This window comes from Mustela erminea, chromosome 1 (genome assembly GCF_009829155.1).
Source record: "Mustela erminea isolate mMusErm1 chromosome 1, mMusErm1.Pri, whole genome shotgun sequence".
NCBI classification, from domain to species: domain Eukaryota; kingdom Metazoa; phylum Chordata; class Mammalia; order Carnivora; family Mustelidae; genus Mustela; species Mustela erminea.
Genome location: NC_045614.1, coordinates 74,773,956 through 74,793,632, shown reverse-complemented (window position 1 = coordinate 74,793,632; position 19,677 = coordinate 74,773,956). Strand labels below are relative to the sequence as shown.

General features: G+C 38.3%; 1 protein-coding gene across 13 annotated transcripts in view; it reads left to right on the top strand.

Annotated features, from left to right (window-relative positions):
• The window catches only part of RBMS3 (RNA binding motif single stranded interacting protein 3), a 712,557-nt gene extending 693,561 nt beyond the window's left edge, over positions 1 to 18,996 (top strand). For 7 of the 13 annotated variants that reach the window (XM_032359707.1, XM_032359734.1, XM_032359753.1 and 4 more), the window contains 2 exons: positions 937 to 1,017; positions 4,712 to 4,843. In XM_032359707.1, coding sequence (XP_032215598.1) covers positions 937 to 1,017; positions 4,712 to 4,843 — 213 coding nt within the window. Of the gene's footprint in view, positions 1 to 936; positions 1,018 to 4,711; positions 4,844 to 12,361 lie in introns of those variants that run through there. The other 6 variants (XM_032359702.1, XM_032359695.1, XM_032359728.1 and 3 more) reach the window with 1 other exon arrangement.
• Positions 18,997 to 19,677: the final 681 nt, after the last annotated feature.

The window sequence follows — 19,677 nt, the reverse complement described above, 5'->3', positions numbered from 1 at the left end:
GCTGGTTCTGACGTTTTCATGATGTTAGTAAAGTTCAGAAGCTCAGGAATACAGCTGATTCCATATAGAAAATTCTATTCTTAAAGAGTAGAATGTTGAATTTGCAGGGGAGATATGCATTAGACATGGGAATATGGAATTTGGGTTTTGTGGGTGAGCAAGTAATTTTCCTGGGGCTCCCTTTCTACAGTGGAAAAATGCAGCTTATTTCCAACACATGGTTTACTGAAGACTGCAACTTAGTGAAAACTGGTTTGACTGTTTCATTGTCCATCCAGATGAAGACCATTTGGAGAACTAAAGGAGTTGAAAAGAAAATACTGCCAGTGATGTGAATATGGAAGGGGGGAAGGGCTCAAAGGAGACTTTGTCATTATTGTTATTATCTGTAATACTATTTCTTTTGCACTTAAAAAAGTGATAGGAAAATGACAAAATGAGAACATGTGCCAATTCTGAATATTGCTATATGCATATCTCTTGCATTATTCCTCTATTTCTCTTTTAAGTTAGAAAAAAAATGATTGCTAACAATCTGATGATTCATTCATTCAACAAATGATTCATTGAGAGCCTACTGTGTGATACGTGCTAGCACTAAAATGAGAATAAAAAAAAAAAACAAAACAGATATCATCCCCGTCCTTATGGAATGTATGTTTTAGATGTGAAACTGCCATGTTGGGAACTAAGATAGAATGGTTACAAAGTCAAAGTGAGGGAAGGGGGATACCATGGAGGTGGGCTGCTGTTCATGCTGAATCAGTAAGCGCAAGTCATTCTCTACTGAATAGGAACTGCCTCGTCGTTGATCAAAATGAAGAGCGATAATGCACTGGCTGTGGGCTACACATCTAAAACAGTTTCATATGATATCTACTTTTCTCACCAGTTGCAATCTCAAGTTCACCTGCATTTTTCTTTGATTCTCTCTAGTATATGACTGCTGCCGCTCCTATGCAAGGGACCTACATTCCCCAGTACACGCCTGTGCCTCCGACAGCTGTTTCTATTGAAGTAAGTCGGTCTCTGTCTTATAGGAAGAGGTAGGGATGACAGATCTCAGCCTCATGCACCATGGTCCCCCATAACCAGACTATCCTTATTTGTGGGCTTGGGCTTGCTCTAAAATTTGACATTTCAAGTTCACTGTATGAAAGTACACCAACATGCCTATGTTGTGCATTGCACGTGAAATAAATCAATATGCTATAAAGGTAAGAGGGGGGTATTGTTTTTTTTTTTGTTTGTTTTGTTTTTTTAATAACTGAATTTTTAATCAATGCATAAGTGAAATGTATGATGTCATTATGGGAGAAATGTAACTATGCTGCTATAAGGCTCTCACAACATCAATGAGGTGGTATACTAACACTTGAAAGCAGTTAAAGGTGTATAGAATTTACCCAAAAACAACCACTGACAAAATAACAAAGTGTTATAGCTAATATCCAGCAAAGAAGGTAAAATAAAATCAGAAGACATGCTCAATTCAAAAAGGCAGGAAGAGGGACACCTGGGTGGCTCAGTCAGTTAAGCATCTGCCAGAAATATGGTTGACGTTTTTCTTAGACCCTTAGTACTACTTCCAAGCTACTTCCAAGATATCAGTCCTGTGCTTAATCTGAGCACCCTGACCTTTGTGGTTGTTGCCTGGTAGCTTCATCAGCCACATCACAGACATCTTCCTCACAGTCGTTTTCATCCTTCTTCGAGAATAGTCATTGAAAATTTTCTTTTGCCCCACCTGTTTTCTGTTTTTTTTATTTTAATTTTTATTTAATTTTAAAGAATCAATTTATTTATTTGACAGAGAGAGAGAAAGAGAGAGAGAGAGCACAAAACAGGGGAGCAGTAGGGAGACAGAGAGGGTAAAACAGTCTCCCAGCAGAACAAGGGGTCCCATGTGGGGCTCAATCCCAGGATCCTGGGAGTATTGTTTTTATAAAGATCGGAGACCAAATCACTACCCCATCAAATGTTAACTACAAATAACTCATAAGTAGGGCAGGAAAAAGAGTTTGCAACTATTTGAATGAGTTTGCTAGTGCCTTGTTACTCAAAAGAGTGTCCCTGGACCAGGGTCATCATCAGCATCAGTGGGAAGCTTGTTAGAAATGCAAAGTCTGAGACACTACCCAGACCTACTGAATCACAATTTGCATTTTAACAAGATCCCTTAGGAATCTATCTTCACATTAGTGCACTGGTTCTCAAACATCTCTGTATATTATTTTCTGCAATTATTTAGAGAGCTTTAAAAAATATTTATGCCTGGGTCCTCTCCCAAGATTCCGATTTATTTGTCTGGGGTATTGACCGGACATCAGGATTTTTAAAACATCTCAGGTGAAAAAGAAAAAGACAAACAAACAAACAAAAAAACCTAGGTGATTCTAATATGTATCAAAGATTAATAACCACTGATTTAGTGAATGAAACTTGGCAAGTTTGTGGCTTCCTATAAATTAAAAAAAAAAAAAAAGAGTTGCACCCTCTTTGCTGTGGTTACCTCAATGATGAAATCATCTTATCTTTAATGGAAGCTTTGTCCCTTTCCTTCTCTCTTTTTATTGGGCTGAATCCATCTCCAGTAAAAATTATTTTACTGGACAGAGCCAGCAAGCTACATAGGAAAGAAAGGAGCATAGAGCTATGTAGATAGTGCTAAAACACTTAGACATGTGTATTTCTGTGTAGTCCTAGTTATTATGGTCTCTTCCCACACTTCCCCTTCTTCAGATGACATTTGCTGTTATGATCACAGTGCATTTCTTCCCATCAGCAGGGATGCCTCTGTAGGCCATGCTATTCCTACTCCATGAGTTGGCCAGCAACTTGAGTGCTGTCATCACTCCACAGGGAGGTCTACATGACTTGCTCAGTCTATACAACTATAGAGATAGGGGAAATCTTCACAGAATAAATTCGATCTTACACAATGTTTGTTTTGGTGTATGCCAAATGTTGGCCAGTACCAAGGTTTGGAAAACACAGAAGTTTAAGAGGACATCATCATGTAATTTAGGAAACCAAAGAGGTCCAGTTTTAAATCTTTTATGTGCTCTGGACCTGTGGGCCCCAAAGAATGAGTCAGTACTGATTAAGTTTTAATTGGCTTTTCAGAATTTTAAGACTACCTGATTAAAATACATGTGGGCTTTCTTTGGTTTTGTTTGTTGTTTGATGATGTATTTGACCATCAAAAATCATCTAGATCATCAGAATCTAGACATTCTAGGCATGTTAAGCATAGATCTCTACGACATATTTGCATTTTTCTTTGTCTACACTGACATATGGATGTGCTTATCTACAGAATTTGAGTGTTCTAATGACTATAAAATAATGAGACACATTTAACAATGTGACTTATTAGAAACAGTCTAAATATAGTTTAAAAAGATGTCTATAGTTAAAAAGAAATCTTTCAAGTCAGGGCACCTGGCTGGCTCAGTAGGTGGAACATGCAACTCTTGATCTCAGGGTCATGAGTTCTAGTCCCATGCTGGGCATAATAAAAAAAAAAAAAGAAAGAAAGAAAAGAAAAAAGAAAAAAGAAAAAAGAAAGAAAGAAAGAAAGAAAGAAAGAAAGAAAGAAAGAAAGAAAGAAAAGGAGAAGAAGAAGTCTTTCACTAAGAAAAATGGAGGTACACTTTGATAAATTGCTTTGAATTATAGAAAAAGCACCAATATTTTTTTCCTATAAAACACTCATTGAAAACTTACCAATATCCACACAAATAAATGCTGGTGGGACATTCAGAAAAATGCACAATACCAATTGTATATTAGGGGGAAAAAGAGAATTTTTGGATTCTAAGGAACAATTTAAGGAAAGTTTAGTTAGGGACAGAGAGTTGACCAAGAAGGTTTGAAAGCTGACATCACTGTAGGTGTCCAAGACTATGAATAAAACCAAGAGAATGTATTTAGAGAGATGCCCTCTCTAAGCCTCCCACCTGCCATATGAAACCATGTGTGCCTTTCTCGAAGCAAGCATCTCTCCCTAATGATGATCAACTCCTTGTTGGCATCCTTGTTGGCATCTGTGAGAAACGAGAGGGTGGGGGAAGTAGCAAATCGGGATTAAGGATATTTGTTTTCTGAAACCTCGAAATGAATTCTAGTTCATGTTGTAGAAAACAAGACAAAGCAAATTGCTGAATGGAAAACCTACCTAACAGTATTCTTTTAAACGAATTCCAAACTTTTATGTATTCTTGTCTTGCCTTGTCTTGTTTTGCCTTGTCTTGCTTTGTTTTTCCTTTCCTTTCCTTTCCTATTTAGGTCAGAGCCATTGTTTGGCCATGTCAGAGACATGACATAGTACATTACCCCAGGGAAATGTTTGAATATACAAGTTTTTATAGGAATCATGCATGAGCTTTTGATTAATAAATTATTATTTAGTGTGGCTATATGCAACCATGGTTTAGGAGTTCTAAGTTTGGTGAAAATGATTTTCTGACCATTCAACTGTGGTAGAGGTTTCTGCGAGCAAGTCCTCTTGGTGACACACTAAAGGGAATTCCTCAGTCTTTATCCAAATGCGCTCTGTGGTTTTCTCTTGGGTACTTCCTATAGCTTCATTTGACTGAGTGCAACTCTACTCAAGCCAAACAGTACAGAGGTATTCCCTGTCATCTATCTGGAAGAAGGCCCTTTGCTAAAGCCAGTAAGGCTTTTGTGTTCTTATTTGCCTCCTTAGGGTGTTGTTGCTGATACCTCTCCCCAGACAGTGGCACCTTCATCCCAGGACACCAGTGGTCAGCAGCAACAGATAGCAGTGGACACATCCAGCGAACATGCACCTGCATATTCTTACCAACAGTCTAAGTAAGTTCGGGCTGCGCTGAGCTCTTCTCCTTAAGATCGACCATCTCACCACCATTCTCTCATGTGTAGCTGTTAGCTTTTGCTGCAGTATGGACCATCTCAAACTTAGTGACAAGGATTTATTTTTGTTGATGATTATGTGGATCAGCAATTTGAGCTGACCTCAGATGGAACTGACCTTCTGGTCTTGGCTAGAATTGCTCAAGCATCTGGGGACAGCTGATGGTCATTTTCATAGCTCTCCTTCTGGGTGTCGGTCGTCTGTTGGTTGAATATGATGGAAGCAATTGGATTATGTGTTTCTGATCCTCCATCAGCTTATTCACCTGGAAGTCCCAGAATTCAGAGAGCAGCAAGAGAGGAAGCGCAAATGAAGAACTTCTCAATCCATTTGGACGCATTTACTACTGCCCCCTAGGCCAAAGCAAATCACATGGTCAAGCCCAGAGTTTATATAGGAGTTCACAGAAGCCTTAAATACAGAAAGGGGCATTTAAAAAAAAAAAAAAAATCTACCATACAAATTTTTGGGAAAAATTCTCTAATATTCCCACTTGAAATGGATTGTGAGCCTGCATGCATTCTTAAATGAAGACAGTAACGCTCCCTTTGCAGGGCTACCTTGAACATCCAGTAAAGTAGTTCATGAAAAAGGGTACTGTGAAATCTAAATCAATGTGGAGTCTTATTTAGGAATTAATGACAAAGCAATAATCATGTATCAGAATTACTCTTGCAAATCTTTAAGTCACTTATAAAGCACAGTTGGCTTTGTGTTGAGTAATTATGTAGACTAAAATTTGGGAGGTTTTGAAACCAAAGTAATTAACAAAAATTCAATCTATATACAGATGTCTTGTGCAAAGTATTCTAATCTGTAGGTAGCAGTCAAAGCCCCAGTGACTGGAAAATTCCCGAGAGATCCTCCCACCTGCAGAGTGCTGCTCCCATTTCTTGATCATTCCTATTTAACTTCGATACATATTGAGAGACTTGTTTGTGGAAAGATTAGTCAGAGTAATGGAGTCACCTATAAGTAGTTTAGCTTCTAAAGGTAGACTTCCAAATTAAATGTGCTGACCACGTGACTTAACCTTTATTACTATTATTGTTACTTTCACATAACCACTTTCGGGAAAGATCCATAAGAGTCAAGCATTTTGGGGGATCGTTTTGTTTCTAGTTTGTATTTTCAATTCACCTATCGCCTACGTGAATCCCTTTTGCACGTACCGAACAATACGGTAGTCTCTGGTACTGTGTTCCCGGCATACTGGAATTTTTTCAGTCCGTTCAGAGGGTCACGTGTGAGAAGGGAGCAGACACTGGCTGTGGGGAAGCACGGTGAGAGACACTGGTGGGAAACGAAAGCTACTATAGTGGCCAGAGACACTTGGTGAGTAGGCGACGCTGGCTTTCACGGTTTCAGAGCATAATGAGGAAACAAGTGATCTGCACCCTTCTTGCTAACAGTTCAACAATGTCTGGATAAAGAAAGGAGACGCTTTCATCCTCCTCAGTCAGCAGTTATTGATACAGCCACACTCTGTGGCCTGCAAAATTCCAGAGGCCAGGAAAAGAACAATGAAGGAGGCAGGTGCCTTTCCTACTCTCTTGGAGCTTACTTCCCGCTGGGAGTAGACTCATAGGCAGTGGACCAATCAGCAAACAATAAAAATAAATACATAAATAAATAAATAATAAAAAATAATAAAACCCCACAGAATTGTAGAGCCGAGCCAATATTTAAAAAAGATTCTTGTGCTAGAAAGTGACAGGATAAATACCTAAGATTTAGTATCAGGCAAGGCCTCTCACAGAGGTCTGAATCTGAAAGATAATTACAAGCTAATCTTGGAGAGATTTGTAGAAAAAACATTCCAGGCAGAAAAAAACAGGAAGTCCAAAGGTCTAGAATAGGGACCTGTGGCTAGAGTGTGGTGAAGGGGGAGGGGGTGGGAAGGGGTGTAGGAGACAGTCAAACAGGCAGTTTTTATAAAGCTTTTGGTCCTTGGATATTTGGCTTTGTCTACAGGAATCATTCTCAGTTTTACTTGAAAAGAGTCACAAAGCTCTGGAAGGCTTTAAGGGAAGGAATGCCAACATTCCACACTTGGAGTTTCCAGCATCAGGCCAGTTTCTATACTGGGAGACAGGATCCCTGCCCTCCAGAGTTTATAATCTAGTACGGGATTTAGACATACACATAGACATGATATGTCTACTGCAAGGAAGAAAACGAACAGGGCTCTTTTAAAGAATACTGTTGTAATAGGAGAATGCATTTTATTTTTCTCAACTGGATCAGCTTTGGTGGAAGTTGTGGCAACTGGAACTGAGTCTTACACATAGTCAAGGAGCGTTCTAGGCGGAGTAACAGGTTGGCCGAAGTCAGAGAAAGCTCAGCGTGATTTTCAGAGAAGGGGATTCAGAATAGTAGAACAGTGTAAAAAAACAGATTGGAGCCACATTGTAATATCAGATGTCATACCGAGGTGTTTGGACAGCATTTCCTTTGTTCTACAAATGCTCCCCCAGCTGAGGTAAACAATGGATTTGGAAGCAATGGGAACAGTCCAGCATCCCAAGGATTCAGACAAGAGGGGAACAAAGGTCTGAAGTAAGATGGTGGCAAGGGTGATAGGGTCGAGGGAGAGGGTGCAGCGGAGGTGGGGGAGGGATAGACTAAAGGAAGAGGAAAGTAGAAACTGGGCATTACAATTCTGAACAAAATCCTGGAGATGCTACTTAACCGGGGGCAGATAAGATGAAAACCAAGGAGGCCTTGATCTGCAGAGAAAGATAAGGGATTTAATTATCCTTATAATAAGTCAGTTCAAAGAAGCTTTTTTCCTTGAACTGTCCAAGGAGTCTGAGTCTGACCACAGAAAGCTTTAAGTGCTAAAACACTTTAAAACTAACTCCCCACCATGGTCACATGGTTACGTGCCTTGAACTACAGGTTCCTATGGCTGATAAAGTGGGCCTTTCCACAGAGGATAGGTATCAGAGAAAGAAACCCTCCACACATATCTTCACAGCAGTATGCATTATGGTGAAGGGTTTCCTCATTTGGAGGAATTTTCCTTTGCACTTAATTATGCAGAAATGTATGTTACAGCGTGTTCGACAGGGCAAGTTCATGGTGACATGCCAGAGTTGAAAGCGTACAGGAACATGGGGCATTTCAAACCTGTGCCCTGTGACTACCCCTTGCATGGCCTCATGTGCGTATCTTTAAACCTGGAGAAACTTGTTAACATGTCCTGTTCATATTCTCCAACTTCCTCTCTCTGACATGCTACCTAAGTGCCGGGAGCTTTTTTGATTTGAAACGACAATAATAACATAGTGAATGAAAACAAAAATAATATTCTAGGTCAAATAAATGGATAGGTAACAATCTATTCTGAAATTTTCTAAAAAGAAGAAATGAATGTGTGTCTATCCAAGGTTTTATCCGTCTCAGCCAAGAGAAGCTGATCTGTGTCATGGTAAAGCATGAAATTCTGTGGAACCCTTTAAGAAGACTGGGGATTGAGCTAAGCCTGTGGGTTATGTAGACACCTAGGCTCTTTTTCTTATATAACTGTGCCTGGAAAAAGTTTGAGGGAATGCAAGAGTTGCCACAGAGCCATTTTCAGGGAAGCATTCATAAGAAAGCAGGCACAAATAAATTAATAATTTGAGACCAAATGGGCAAATAAATTAATAAACTGTCTTGAGATCAAGCTAGAAGCAGTATCCCTAAAGTTAAAGGCTACGAATGTCCGTACGTTCTAACTGTAGCTTTCACCTACACTGGAGAGAATCTCTAAAATATTTTAGCCTATCCAAGTGATCTTGAATACTCCAGATTTCACAAATGGCAGCTAATTTCCAGCATCATTGTGCTAATTAACATGCCGCTACTTTCTTTAGGCCACCCATTTCTGAAGCTCATTATGCTAATTGAGATACTAAAGTAATTGTGCAAACCTCTGGCCTTTCTCATTAAATGGTAACTGACCTCCTGTGGGGTGTGAAATTTGGATGAGGGTAGCTGAGTGCCTGGGAAAAGTAGCTTAACCCATCACACATAGATTTAGTACTATAATGTCTATACTAAAGATATTTTGAAGAAAATTACAGACATCCAGACAGAAGGTTGTGGGATTGAAGATTGAGAAGTAGAAATGATGTGCATATATGAATAGAAAGGTTATATTTGGGATCTCTTGCAGCAGATATTTTACTATTCCAAATTCCACTTTCCAAACTAAAAAACAGTTCTTCACATTTTGTACTCGTGCTTTTTTTTCTTCTTCTTCTTCTTTCTTGTTAAAAGAGGCTACTCATGCAAAAGGGACTTTAGGGGCTCTTATCTGCAAAGGCAGATGTGATACCTGTGGTTTGTTTTGGAAGTTCTGTGGAAATTCCAGTTTCCGTCCCAGTTAGCAGGGTTTTTTGTGTGTGTGCTATTTAAGAAATCCTTAAAATCTTAAAAATGACCAGGGCTTGAAAAATATGAGTCTTCAAGCACAGTTAAATTCTAATTGCCACCTACTAGTTGTCACTAACTCCTCTGGAGCCTCCTTTTCCTCTTCTTTAGAGCAAGAGATAGATCCGTGTTCTCCCAAGAGTGTAAATTAGGGTTTAGTGCTGAGAGGGGATTTACCACCATTCCTCGGAGTTGGGGTGGGAATGGGGGGGTCCCAGGGAGTGTGAGCAAACACCCTCTAACCTAAGTGAACCGCTTTCTTAATTGCAGTTCTCTTCAAAGCTATTAAAATGCTAATGGCCGGACCGCCTAGAGGGCCAGATAAATCAAACATTTCACTTCCTGAAAGATTAGCCTGTAGACTGGACTCCCTACTTAGGAATTCTGAGAGTTTTTTCGGACATACTAAGTTACTAAAGAACGTAACAAAACGTTCACTGTCAACAGGATGATTATCTTGATACTAATTGAAAAAATTCATTCTTTAAACACGTTTGATTTTGTACTGATACCCTTCTTGGTTGGTGCCATGCCTATATGTTTAGTTTACCTGTGGGTAGTGCAGGATTGGGAATGTAATGTGCGGTTTCCCCCAAACTGGGGGACACTGCATCCTTAGATGATCTCAAAGACGTCTTTCCATCTCTAAAAGTCTAGAATTCTAAGCCTGTGGTTTGCTACTCCCTAATCTATTCACTCTGCTTTCTTCGGAGGCTGGGAGGATGAGAAGTTTCAACACAATGCATAAACCTTACGTAAAAGTGCACTTTCACACCTCGTCTAGGACTGAGAAGGTGGATAGGAGTGAATTCAGTTCTACTAAGTAACAACGCCTTGTCCCTTCCAACCGCAGCTAGCAACCAAGAAAATGCAAAGGACAACCATTCATTGCTCCCCATCTGCTGGCATGTAGCAACGAGACCACTTGATGGGAGAGGGCCACTGGGAACATTTGGTAAGGTTACAGCTTGAAAGTAGCTGTAACCAAGCTCATAAATATGGATGCTTCAAGACCAGTGCGCGTGACATACCTGAGCAGTGTGGGTGTTCAATGTTAGGGTAGCCCATTGACTAAGAGCCATTCAGGGAGTAGCTGTTCCAGAGAGTCACCTTGTAATAGGCATTTCTGCTAAATGAATAGCAGTCAGGTGGAAGATGGGAGTGCGAGGAAAGAACAGACCAGAAAACAAAAACCACAAAACCCAACAAAGGGAGGTTTTGTTACCACAACAAGGTAGATTTGTTTAGAAATAAATGGAGTTAAGTCTGCACTTTGCAAAGGAATAGAGATCAAATATATACCCTGGCTCCCATGACTGTTGCTAATAGAGTTTCCCTAATTGTTGCTGATAGTACAGAATTTTTAATTGCATTTCTTCTTAAAAGAAGCCTCACTTTTTCACGTAAAACTCACAAAATATGTATTCTTAGAAACTTAAACTGTTGGTTAAAATGGAAATATCGACTATCAGCTAGGTGCTTTTCTTACATGATTCTAAGAACAAGTTCATCAGGCTTCTTGAGATACCTAGCTGCTTCCCTTGAGTGCTCTTTGCAAAGTAGGAAAAAGAACCTCTCTGGATCATCCCAGACTACCTGCTGTGCACCTTGCAGCATCCTGGAGGGCATTTTGTGAGTTTGAATAAAAGCCACTTGCTCAGAGCAAATGCAGCCCTACCCAGAGGACACAGTTTGGGGATCAGACTTTGGGTGGCAATTTAGCCTCCACAGACTTTCTCAGCCATGCATCTTGTGCAGTTATCAACCCTGTACAACCTCAGCAACTCTGAGGCTTCTTTACTTAATTAAGCGATGGGGCGTCAGAGGAACCTGCAGAGCACTGAGGTAAGTGGGCTTCACCGAAATTGACCTATAGCGTGCCTGGGTAGCTCAGCCTTGGATCAGGTCATGATCCCAGGGTACTGGGATCCAGTCCCAGGTCAGGCTCCTTGCTCAGTGGGGAGCCTGCTTCTCTCTCTGTCTACAGCTCTCCCTGCTTATGTGTGTTTTCTCTCATTCTCTGACAAATAAATAAAATCTTTAAAAATTAAAAAGTTGACCCATAGGGACGCCTGGGTGGCTCAGCTGGTTAAGCGGCTGCCTTCGGCTCAGGTCATGATCCCAGCGTCCTGGGATCAGGTCCCACATCGGGCTCCTTGCTCAGCAGGAAGCCTGCTTCTCCCTCTGCCTCTGCCTGCCACTCTGTCTGCCTGTGCTCACTCTCTCTGACCAAAAAAAAAAAAAAAAAAAAAGTTAAAACGAAAAAAGGTTGACCCATAGATAGTATAGATAGTTTCAAAAATCATTTTTATAGCACATCCCTGAAGTTATTTAACAAAATTCTAGTCTGTGGTGGCATAAGTATAAGAGGACTTTGTCTAGTTAAACACCTATTGTGTACATACTATCTACCAGATTTCTGGAGAGTAAAAAGTTGTAGAATATAGGGCTTTTTCTCAAGAATTAAAAATCTTGATGAGATGGGTGAATAAGGAAGAAGAGGGAATGAGAGAAAGTGAACAAAACCCACTGCCCCTTAACTGTCTTACTATTTTAATGGCCCAGATAAGGCTTCTGTGAACATACTTGTGAATAACACGGGAAGACACACAACCATTGATTGCTGTGTCTTGGGTAATACAGGGATGGGCACATTTGCTGAGCGAGTTCGTGATGTATCCCACAGGAGTTTTGAAGGGACTACATTACTCAAAGAATTTCTGGGGTACCTACAACATAAACCAGACGTTGAAAAATGGGTTCTGCGCACAAAGGGAGTATTGCTTGTCTGCCTGTATTTGTCAAATTTGCTACTTTATATTGAAAGATATTCTTGATCTGTTAGCCTTGATATTTAATGTGAGCAAACTCTCTGGCTTAAATATATATTTGTCTGAAACTGACAGGACTTAAAACTAGTACAATTTTATAGATATTGAAAGGGCTTGGTATCTTTTAAAGATACCTCACTAGAAAAGAGCACATGAGGTGATTTCACAGTTGCTTTGATGTAACAAACACTCAACTCAATTGTTTCCACAGACCATAAACAAGACTGAAGAATGTTCGTCGGAAACATTGCCTTGAACGAAGAAACTTCATTGAACAGGAAGTTGGCTTCCAGTTTGCACAGGCGTCGATGGAATGCTTTCTTGCTTTCTTTTCTTTTTTTTTTTTTTTTAATTTTCTACTTTACCCAGTGAAAACAAAGTGTTTTTATGTGCCGTGCAAATGGTTCCTTCATGTGGTCTGAAAGTTTATTTTTGCCATCTTTTTTTTTTTTTAAAGAAAAAAATCCCAGAAGAGGAAACAAACAAAAACCAACAACAAAACAAAACACAGAAGGCTGACATTTTATCTGGAAGACCATTTGAATTCAGAATTTACCAGAAGATGTAGACAGATTTTTGTTTTTTAAAAACAGAAAATCAGATGTCAAGAGGTGGGCAAAGCCAAAATGGAAACAAATTGTCTTCCTCGGTAATTAAGCTACCCTTTCTTTTCCCCTTTTTGTTTAAATCTAGTGGGTTGGTTTTTTATTTTATTTTTTTCTTAGAAATATTTAGGTAAGGTTTATCTTGAATCTTAATTGCCTTAATTTTAAGGACGTCAAAGGCTCTCAAGGCAAGCTGTCAACGTCTTGTTAAAAAAAAAAAAAATTCAAGAAAGAATTGAAATATTGTGCCGGCTTTAACTGGTACAGAAGTTTAAGACTATGAGTTTTTAGGGTGAAAAAAAAAACTGTACAGTTTAAAAGAAAATGTTTTTCTTCATTTGAAGAAAATTTGTTGATAAAAGAAACCATGGCAACTGCAAGAATTGGGAAAATGCTGGGACTTTTCATGAACTTTGTCTTAAGTGTTGAATCATTCTAGAAGGCTAAAACATTTTACGGTAAAGTTATTAATGTTGGTTTAAAAACAACTGCATTAGAAATAATGCGTGTTTGGGGGGCAGAATGCAGATTTTTTTTATTTACGAAGCGTGATCGCTAGCAAAAGCATTAGTGCTTTTTATCTGCAGTCTTTTTTATGAGCTTTACAAAGTTTTTAGTCAGCTTTGCTTGTCACATTGCAAAACCTAGCTTAAGAGCATTAAAAAAAAAAACTTAAGTAGATAGGAGCTTATGGTCAAAAAGTGCAAAAAAACAAACAAAAAAAAAAAAACAAAAAAAGCAATAGATAGAGAAATTGTTGACAATTTCTGTAGTCTTTCCTAGTTGTGATCAAATTCAGCCTATGGATGGCCTATTTTATACCAAAGATGAAGTGGCACCCTATTGCAGTCCAGAAGATAGAGGTTGTTTTCCATTTCTTCTCTTTTCTTTTCTTTTTAAGAATTTTATTTGACCTACATGGCCGGACCAGTTCTTACTTTGTTGTTTGTTTAAACTACCTTCCACTGGTGTTTTATATACTGCAAAACAGAACACAACAAAAGGTGTTTTGTTTTTGTTTTTGTTCCTGTTTCTGTTTTTATTTGTTAACATGCATTTGTTGGTTCTAGTAGAAAAGCTTGCACTTGCTGTGTTCAGCAGTTTCTGCCGGAAGAGTTCTGGATACCAACTGACAGAGCCAAATGGCTTTTTATTCAATCTGTGAGCTTTTCTGGTTCCTTACTAGCTCTCTTGAATGGTGACACCTGTGTGAATGGCCACTGATACGTGGAGACCCTTGTTTAACAGGTTGAAATTCCTTTCTGTGAACTTTGAACTAAAGGTCCTTCCCGGAACTGGTCTGAAAGGTCACTTGTCAAAAAACAAAACAAAACAAAACAAAACAAAAAACAGCTTAGTGATATTCTGTTAAGTGATGAGTGGTCTCCTGAAAAGGTCTCATTGTATTTGTAACAATAGTCTTCCTTTTCAATTCAACGCCTTTAGGTTTTGTCTTCTCACCTCAGTCTTTGTTCATCTACCATGAATAGTCACCTTGATTCTGCAAGTGGGGAGGGGCTATCTTCTTCTTGCCTCCTGTCATTTCATTTTCATACCCTGGTGTTGTCAGAAGAAGGACAAAAATAGACCTTTTTGTTTCTGTTTAACTCTCTGAGACATAGGACCAATCAGATTGAGGATTCTGTTAGTGGAGTTAAGGTAAGCTTTTAAAATGCTAGTTGACAATCAAGAAATTGTATGATTTATATTGATAAGAACCAAAAGTATTAGGTTTGCTCAATCTTTAAAGCCAAAGGAGATATATTTGCATTGAGAATGATGCAAAACTTTGTCTAAAATGAATTAGATTGACTTAACAAACATCTCTGCATATTTGACTCATGGAATCCATGTTCAACCTGTATAGTTTTACCTGAAATTAAGACTGATGAAGTTTGTTAGTTGAACCATGCACCAGAGTTGCTTTCTGAAGGGGTCATTAGAAGCAGAGAGGGGAAAGTCTTTGCACAAACGAAGTCCGGGGAAATTGTCTTAGTCCAGAGGGAAGAGGGAAATGCGTGAAGTGCACTGTTAAAGAAAACAGGGTAGGCTTTTAAAAACTACAAAAAAACAAAAAACAAAAAAACAACCACCTTAAAAGGCAAATCACATTCCCATTAGGTCAATATCAGTAATGAGTCTGGCTGTTCTGAAATTGTCAGTATTCAGCTATTTGTGACCTGTTAACAGAAACGGGCCCAGTTCTTTTATTTGAAACCCCATGAATTGGAAACTCAAATCCAGAAAGTGGCTCCCTATCTTTGCGGTCAAATCAGAGGCATGAATGGATCCAAGAAAATGTAGCATGTGCTGCTACAGAGAAATTCCATCTGGTGACACCCATCCTTAATGCTTTTCCATGCTCTCAAGAGAATCCTAGATGTGTGCTTTCTTCTGTTCTGTCCTTCAAGCTTCTCATGTATTTCAAGGGTGGCACTTAAGTTTTATCTTTGCAAAGCAGGCCCCTGAGTTGCAGGGGGTATAAGGAATATGTATAGGAACTGTGCTTTTTGTTTCTCTTTTTCAGTCTCTGAACTCTTTGTATAAATAAGGATTATCCTGGGCATAATTCATTTGACTATGAAACCAACATGCTTTCTTTTGTTTCTGTAAAACACACACACACACACACACACACACACACACAAAACCAATGTGATACAAAGAAAGTCTCATTTACACAATCAACAATGAGGCTAAGAGGTAGCTACCATGTGGCTGATGAATGTGCCTAGGTAACTTCCTGTTTCTATTCAAAACTACTGCTTTATTTATACATTCAGAAACATTTTTTTCAACTATGAAATTTCAATGATCTCAATTTTTTTAAGCCACTTCAGGCACAAGGAAATTACCTGTCATTTTATGTGTCCATGTGTGTTTTGTGTTTGAATTTTTTTATATCATGCCATTCTAGAATATATCTTATTTCAAACCAAAAAGAAAAAAAAAAAAAAAAAAAAAAGGAAAAATGGCACATGTTCAAATTTGCATCTGTCATCTTACCTAATGACTGTTTTTAAGAGTCAAGTCTGGGGGAATAAAAAAAAGCATGAACAGGTAAGCAGCATTACATTGTATGAAGACTAAAACAAACCAAAATATGTGTTCAATATATACAGACATCAGAATCTTGATTTAATCGGCAACTGATATTATGGTGATTCTAATCCTATTTAGGACACTTTTTTTTTTTTTAAATGTAAGTATTCTGGTTCATCATATTTCCAAACATTTATTCAGATATTTCCATTTTTTCCTTTTGACTTTAATTGCCAAGGCTTCTAAACATCAGGAAACAAACCAAAGCCACAATCCAAGTGGGATAAATGTTATCTTGCTCAAACTCCAGTTACATGGTCAGTGGAGGAGTGGGTTTTCTTGTAACAGCAATAAGGTTTTGTCAGGGAGACAAGTTATGCATAGTTTACTCAATGCTTGGCCATGTGTTCTGAAGTTATCTTGGACCCTAGTTAAACTAAAGACAATGCTAGCAGGTGCCGGTGACTGTTTGTTCTTGAAGACGGGCACGCCTTGATAGTTGCAGGTGACATAATATTCTTAAAAATAACAAAAACAAAAAATCCTGTACCTGACTTCAGTTTGGCTGTTTCCTTGGTAAATTTCAATCATTCAGATGTTGTCTCCATGCTTCACTTGAATCAATTCTTCCTGTGACTTTAACAGACCTGCCACATTTGACAGCATGTAAGACTCCCTTCCACCCATTCTAGTGAAAAACTACATGGTATTAAAAGCGCTCATATTAGAGATGGAAGGCTGAGAGCAGAAAAAGGCTGGATGGAGCAGCAAGGTCACTGTCCCTGCAGAATACATCAACCCCTTGCAAAACTGTGCGAAAATCATTTCAATTCATGTGTGACAAAAAATAGAGTAGCTTTTTTTTTTTTCCTAAAAAAAAATTATTTGAATATTTGGGAATTCTATGTATCTTTTACGGGGACCTAAAGTCCCCATTAATGAAGAGTGAGATTTGATTTGAATAGCACTTTTGCGGTCTTCTTCATGATTCCGAAGTTTCAATGGACTGTCTAGACAGATTATAATGTTAGTAGGAAACTAAAAATACATTTGACAATTCAGTCTCATTCTTAATTTGCGTGTGCGAACCACTGCAGATGAGCTGATAAGCAGAGAGAAATTTTTAAGTGGGTTTCAGTGATAAATGCTTTTAGATGATATAAAATCAAACGAAGGGGAATATTTATGTATGTGTATAAACAACATTCAGAACATTTGAGGAATCACACCTCCTAATAAAGTTTAAACATGTCATAGAGCCTTGATCTACATTATCTTGTGCACAGTAGGAAGTGAAGGATGAGACTTAGTTTTTTTGTGTTATTGTGCCTGGCATCCTTCAAATTTTTGAGCTCACCGAGACTGACAGCATCTCCCTCCAATCTGAGGGACTGACGGAATTTAAACAGGCTCATTGATTCTGTACACTATTCCTTTCCTGTGACAGAGCGATAATGGGATTTCATTAATGAATCAATTTGTTACAAATGACATCCACCGTGGCACTGGGAGACAGTTGAGTCTAACTCAAATTCAACACTTCTTACCCAATATTCTTAAATATGAAATCGGTCCCTTCATCTAAGTGCTCTCGGTCTTGGCTGTCCTTTGTGGACTATACTGAGTTCAAGAAAGTACAAAGCTAAATACAAGATCTCTGAGTGACCCCAAAGATCTCTTCCCATGTGGGACAGGTGAGCTCACCCCAGATTGATTTCTTTTCTCTTTCGTTTTATACCCCAATACATATGCTCCTTGTGATACGAAAAAATGTTGGATAACTTCTGCTCCCCTGGAAAGGAAAACAATATTTTAAGAAATGCTTCTTCTGTTCAGGAAGCTTTAAAGCTGGAGCAGAGGTGAGATCAAGCTTGGAGTCTGCAGGAATAACCTCTAGGCCTCGGAATCACACTTACCTTCCATTTTATTCACTCCACGTTCGTAACTTCCCCAGTGACTGAGTCTTGCAGAAATACAATCACTCTCAATTTTTGAAGGGCTAACTATCTACTTGGTAGATTTGTTTTGTTTTCTTTTTTCAACTTAATAGTCTTGGGCTCTATTTCCTTGTATTAGCAGTTCACCCTGGGGGTGGAAAAGAAACATTTGGAAATCAAATTCAAATCAGTCTTTTTCTTTGTTAAGTCTTAATTTAGCGAAGGAGTTTAAATTCATTGTTAAAACAGTCAGTGCTTTTTATACCACGGATTTTTATTATCCATAATATTCCTTTCCCATCTACTGCAAATAATTGAGAGTTGGCTGTATTCTTGCAAATACAAAGGGAAAAAAAACCAAAAAACAAAAAACTGTAACGAAGTATTTGGCTTCCCTCAAAAGAAAGCTGTTTTGGTTTCGTTCACTATTGAAATTTTAACCAGAAGAAAAGGTCAACTCAAAATTGAGTTATGAGAATATAATAACATCTTGTGGTTAAATATACACTCTTATCCCTATCTTAAATCTTTGGCAAAAAAAAAGCATCGTTTTATTTTTATTATTATTATTTTTATTTTGCATCACAGTAATAAGGGTGAATGACCTTGACACTCCAGTGGATTTTTTCTGATCATTTCAAATTTAAGTAGTGTCTAAAGTGTAACTTTAGTGTTATGCTTTGTATTTTAAACCCTCTGGTCTTAGATTCTTAAGAAAGATGCTCTGTCCTCCTCCCCAAAATATGTCATTTCCTCATATATGAAAAAAATGAGTTATGTCATACTTTTCAGGAACTATAAAAACTATTTCAAAGAGACACTTGAAAAAGTTTTCTCCATTCTGGAAATAAATGTTTCCATTTATATAAAAAGAAGATGCTTATAATTGGAATCTTAAATTTCAAAAAATCAATGTAAAAGTGTACTTGCTATGAAATACCCAGTTTCTTTAAAAAAAAAAAAAAAGGGACACAGCTTCTTTTAAAACCCTTGTTTTGGGCCATATTTGACTTCATGGAACTTCTGAAACATCATTCAAATTCAAACTTTACTTATGAGCATTTTGTACTGCTGTCCCTGTCATGGAAAGTTCTGTAACTCTATGGTGTTTCCGGTTTTATTTTTAATTTTTTCATCTGTACCACAGTCAAGTTAGCTACCATTTCCCCCATTCCTTGGGCTTTCTGTAGATCAGTGGATGTTAGGTTTAAACTTCTGTTTTCTTTGATGAAGCTTTCAATAAAAAATGAAAATAAAATCAATCAAGTAGGCGGCATTGTGTTTTCCTTCACTGCTCCAGAGATGGGTTGAGGGAGGGACTGGTGGGAGGGAGCAGTGTCTCTGTTTAATCAGGTATGCTGCTGGCTTCCTGCAGATTGCTTCAAAAAAAAAAAAAAAAAAGAAAGAAAGAAAGAAAGAAAAAGAAGAAGAAAGAGAACCATACCATCCATGGTAACAAAAACTAGGAGAGGAGGGTGCATTCTATTCATGCAAGCTGGGGGGGGGGGACTTTAAGTCTTCCTAATATCACACATGCTTCCTACTCTTTATGCTTCAGGGATAGTCCAGTTCCTATTCCAAACATACTTAACATCTACCAATACTGAATACATCTTTTTTAAAGACCAGGAGATAGAGAGTTATACACAAAAAAATTCTTTGACACTTTGACCCTGCAAGGATTAAAGTCCAGGTCAACCAAAATCAGAAGTGTTCCTTTTTCAAGCTATAGAGGACTGTGGTAAGCAAACAGCAGAAGCTCTATTTCTCTGGTACAGGATCATCTAAGCCCACTGGGAGCTCCTATTCTAGGGCCACAAATATTCTCTACACAAATAACACATATTTGCTGTTTTTGTCAATATTTAATTCTACTATAGGAGACGAGAAAGCAAAGGAGATAAATGAAATTCATACAGCGTGTTAAACACAGCAAAGAAAGT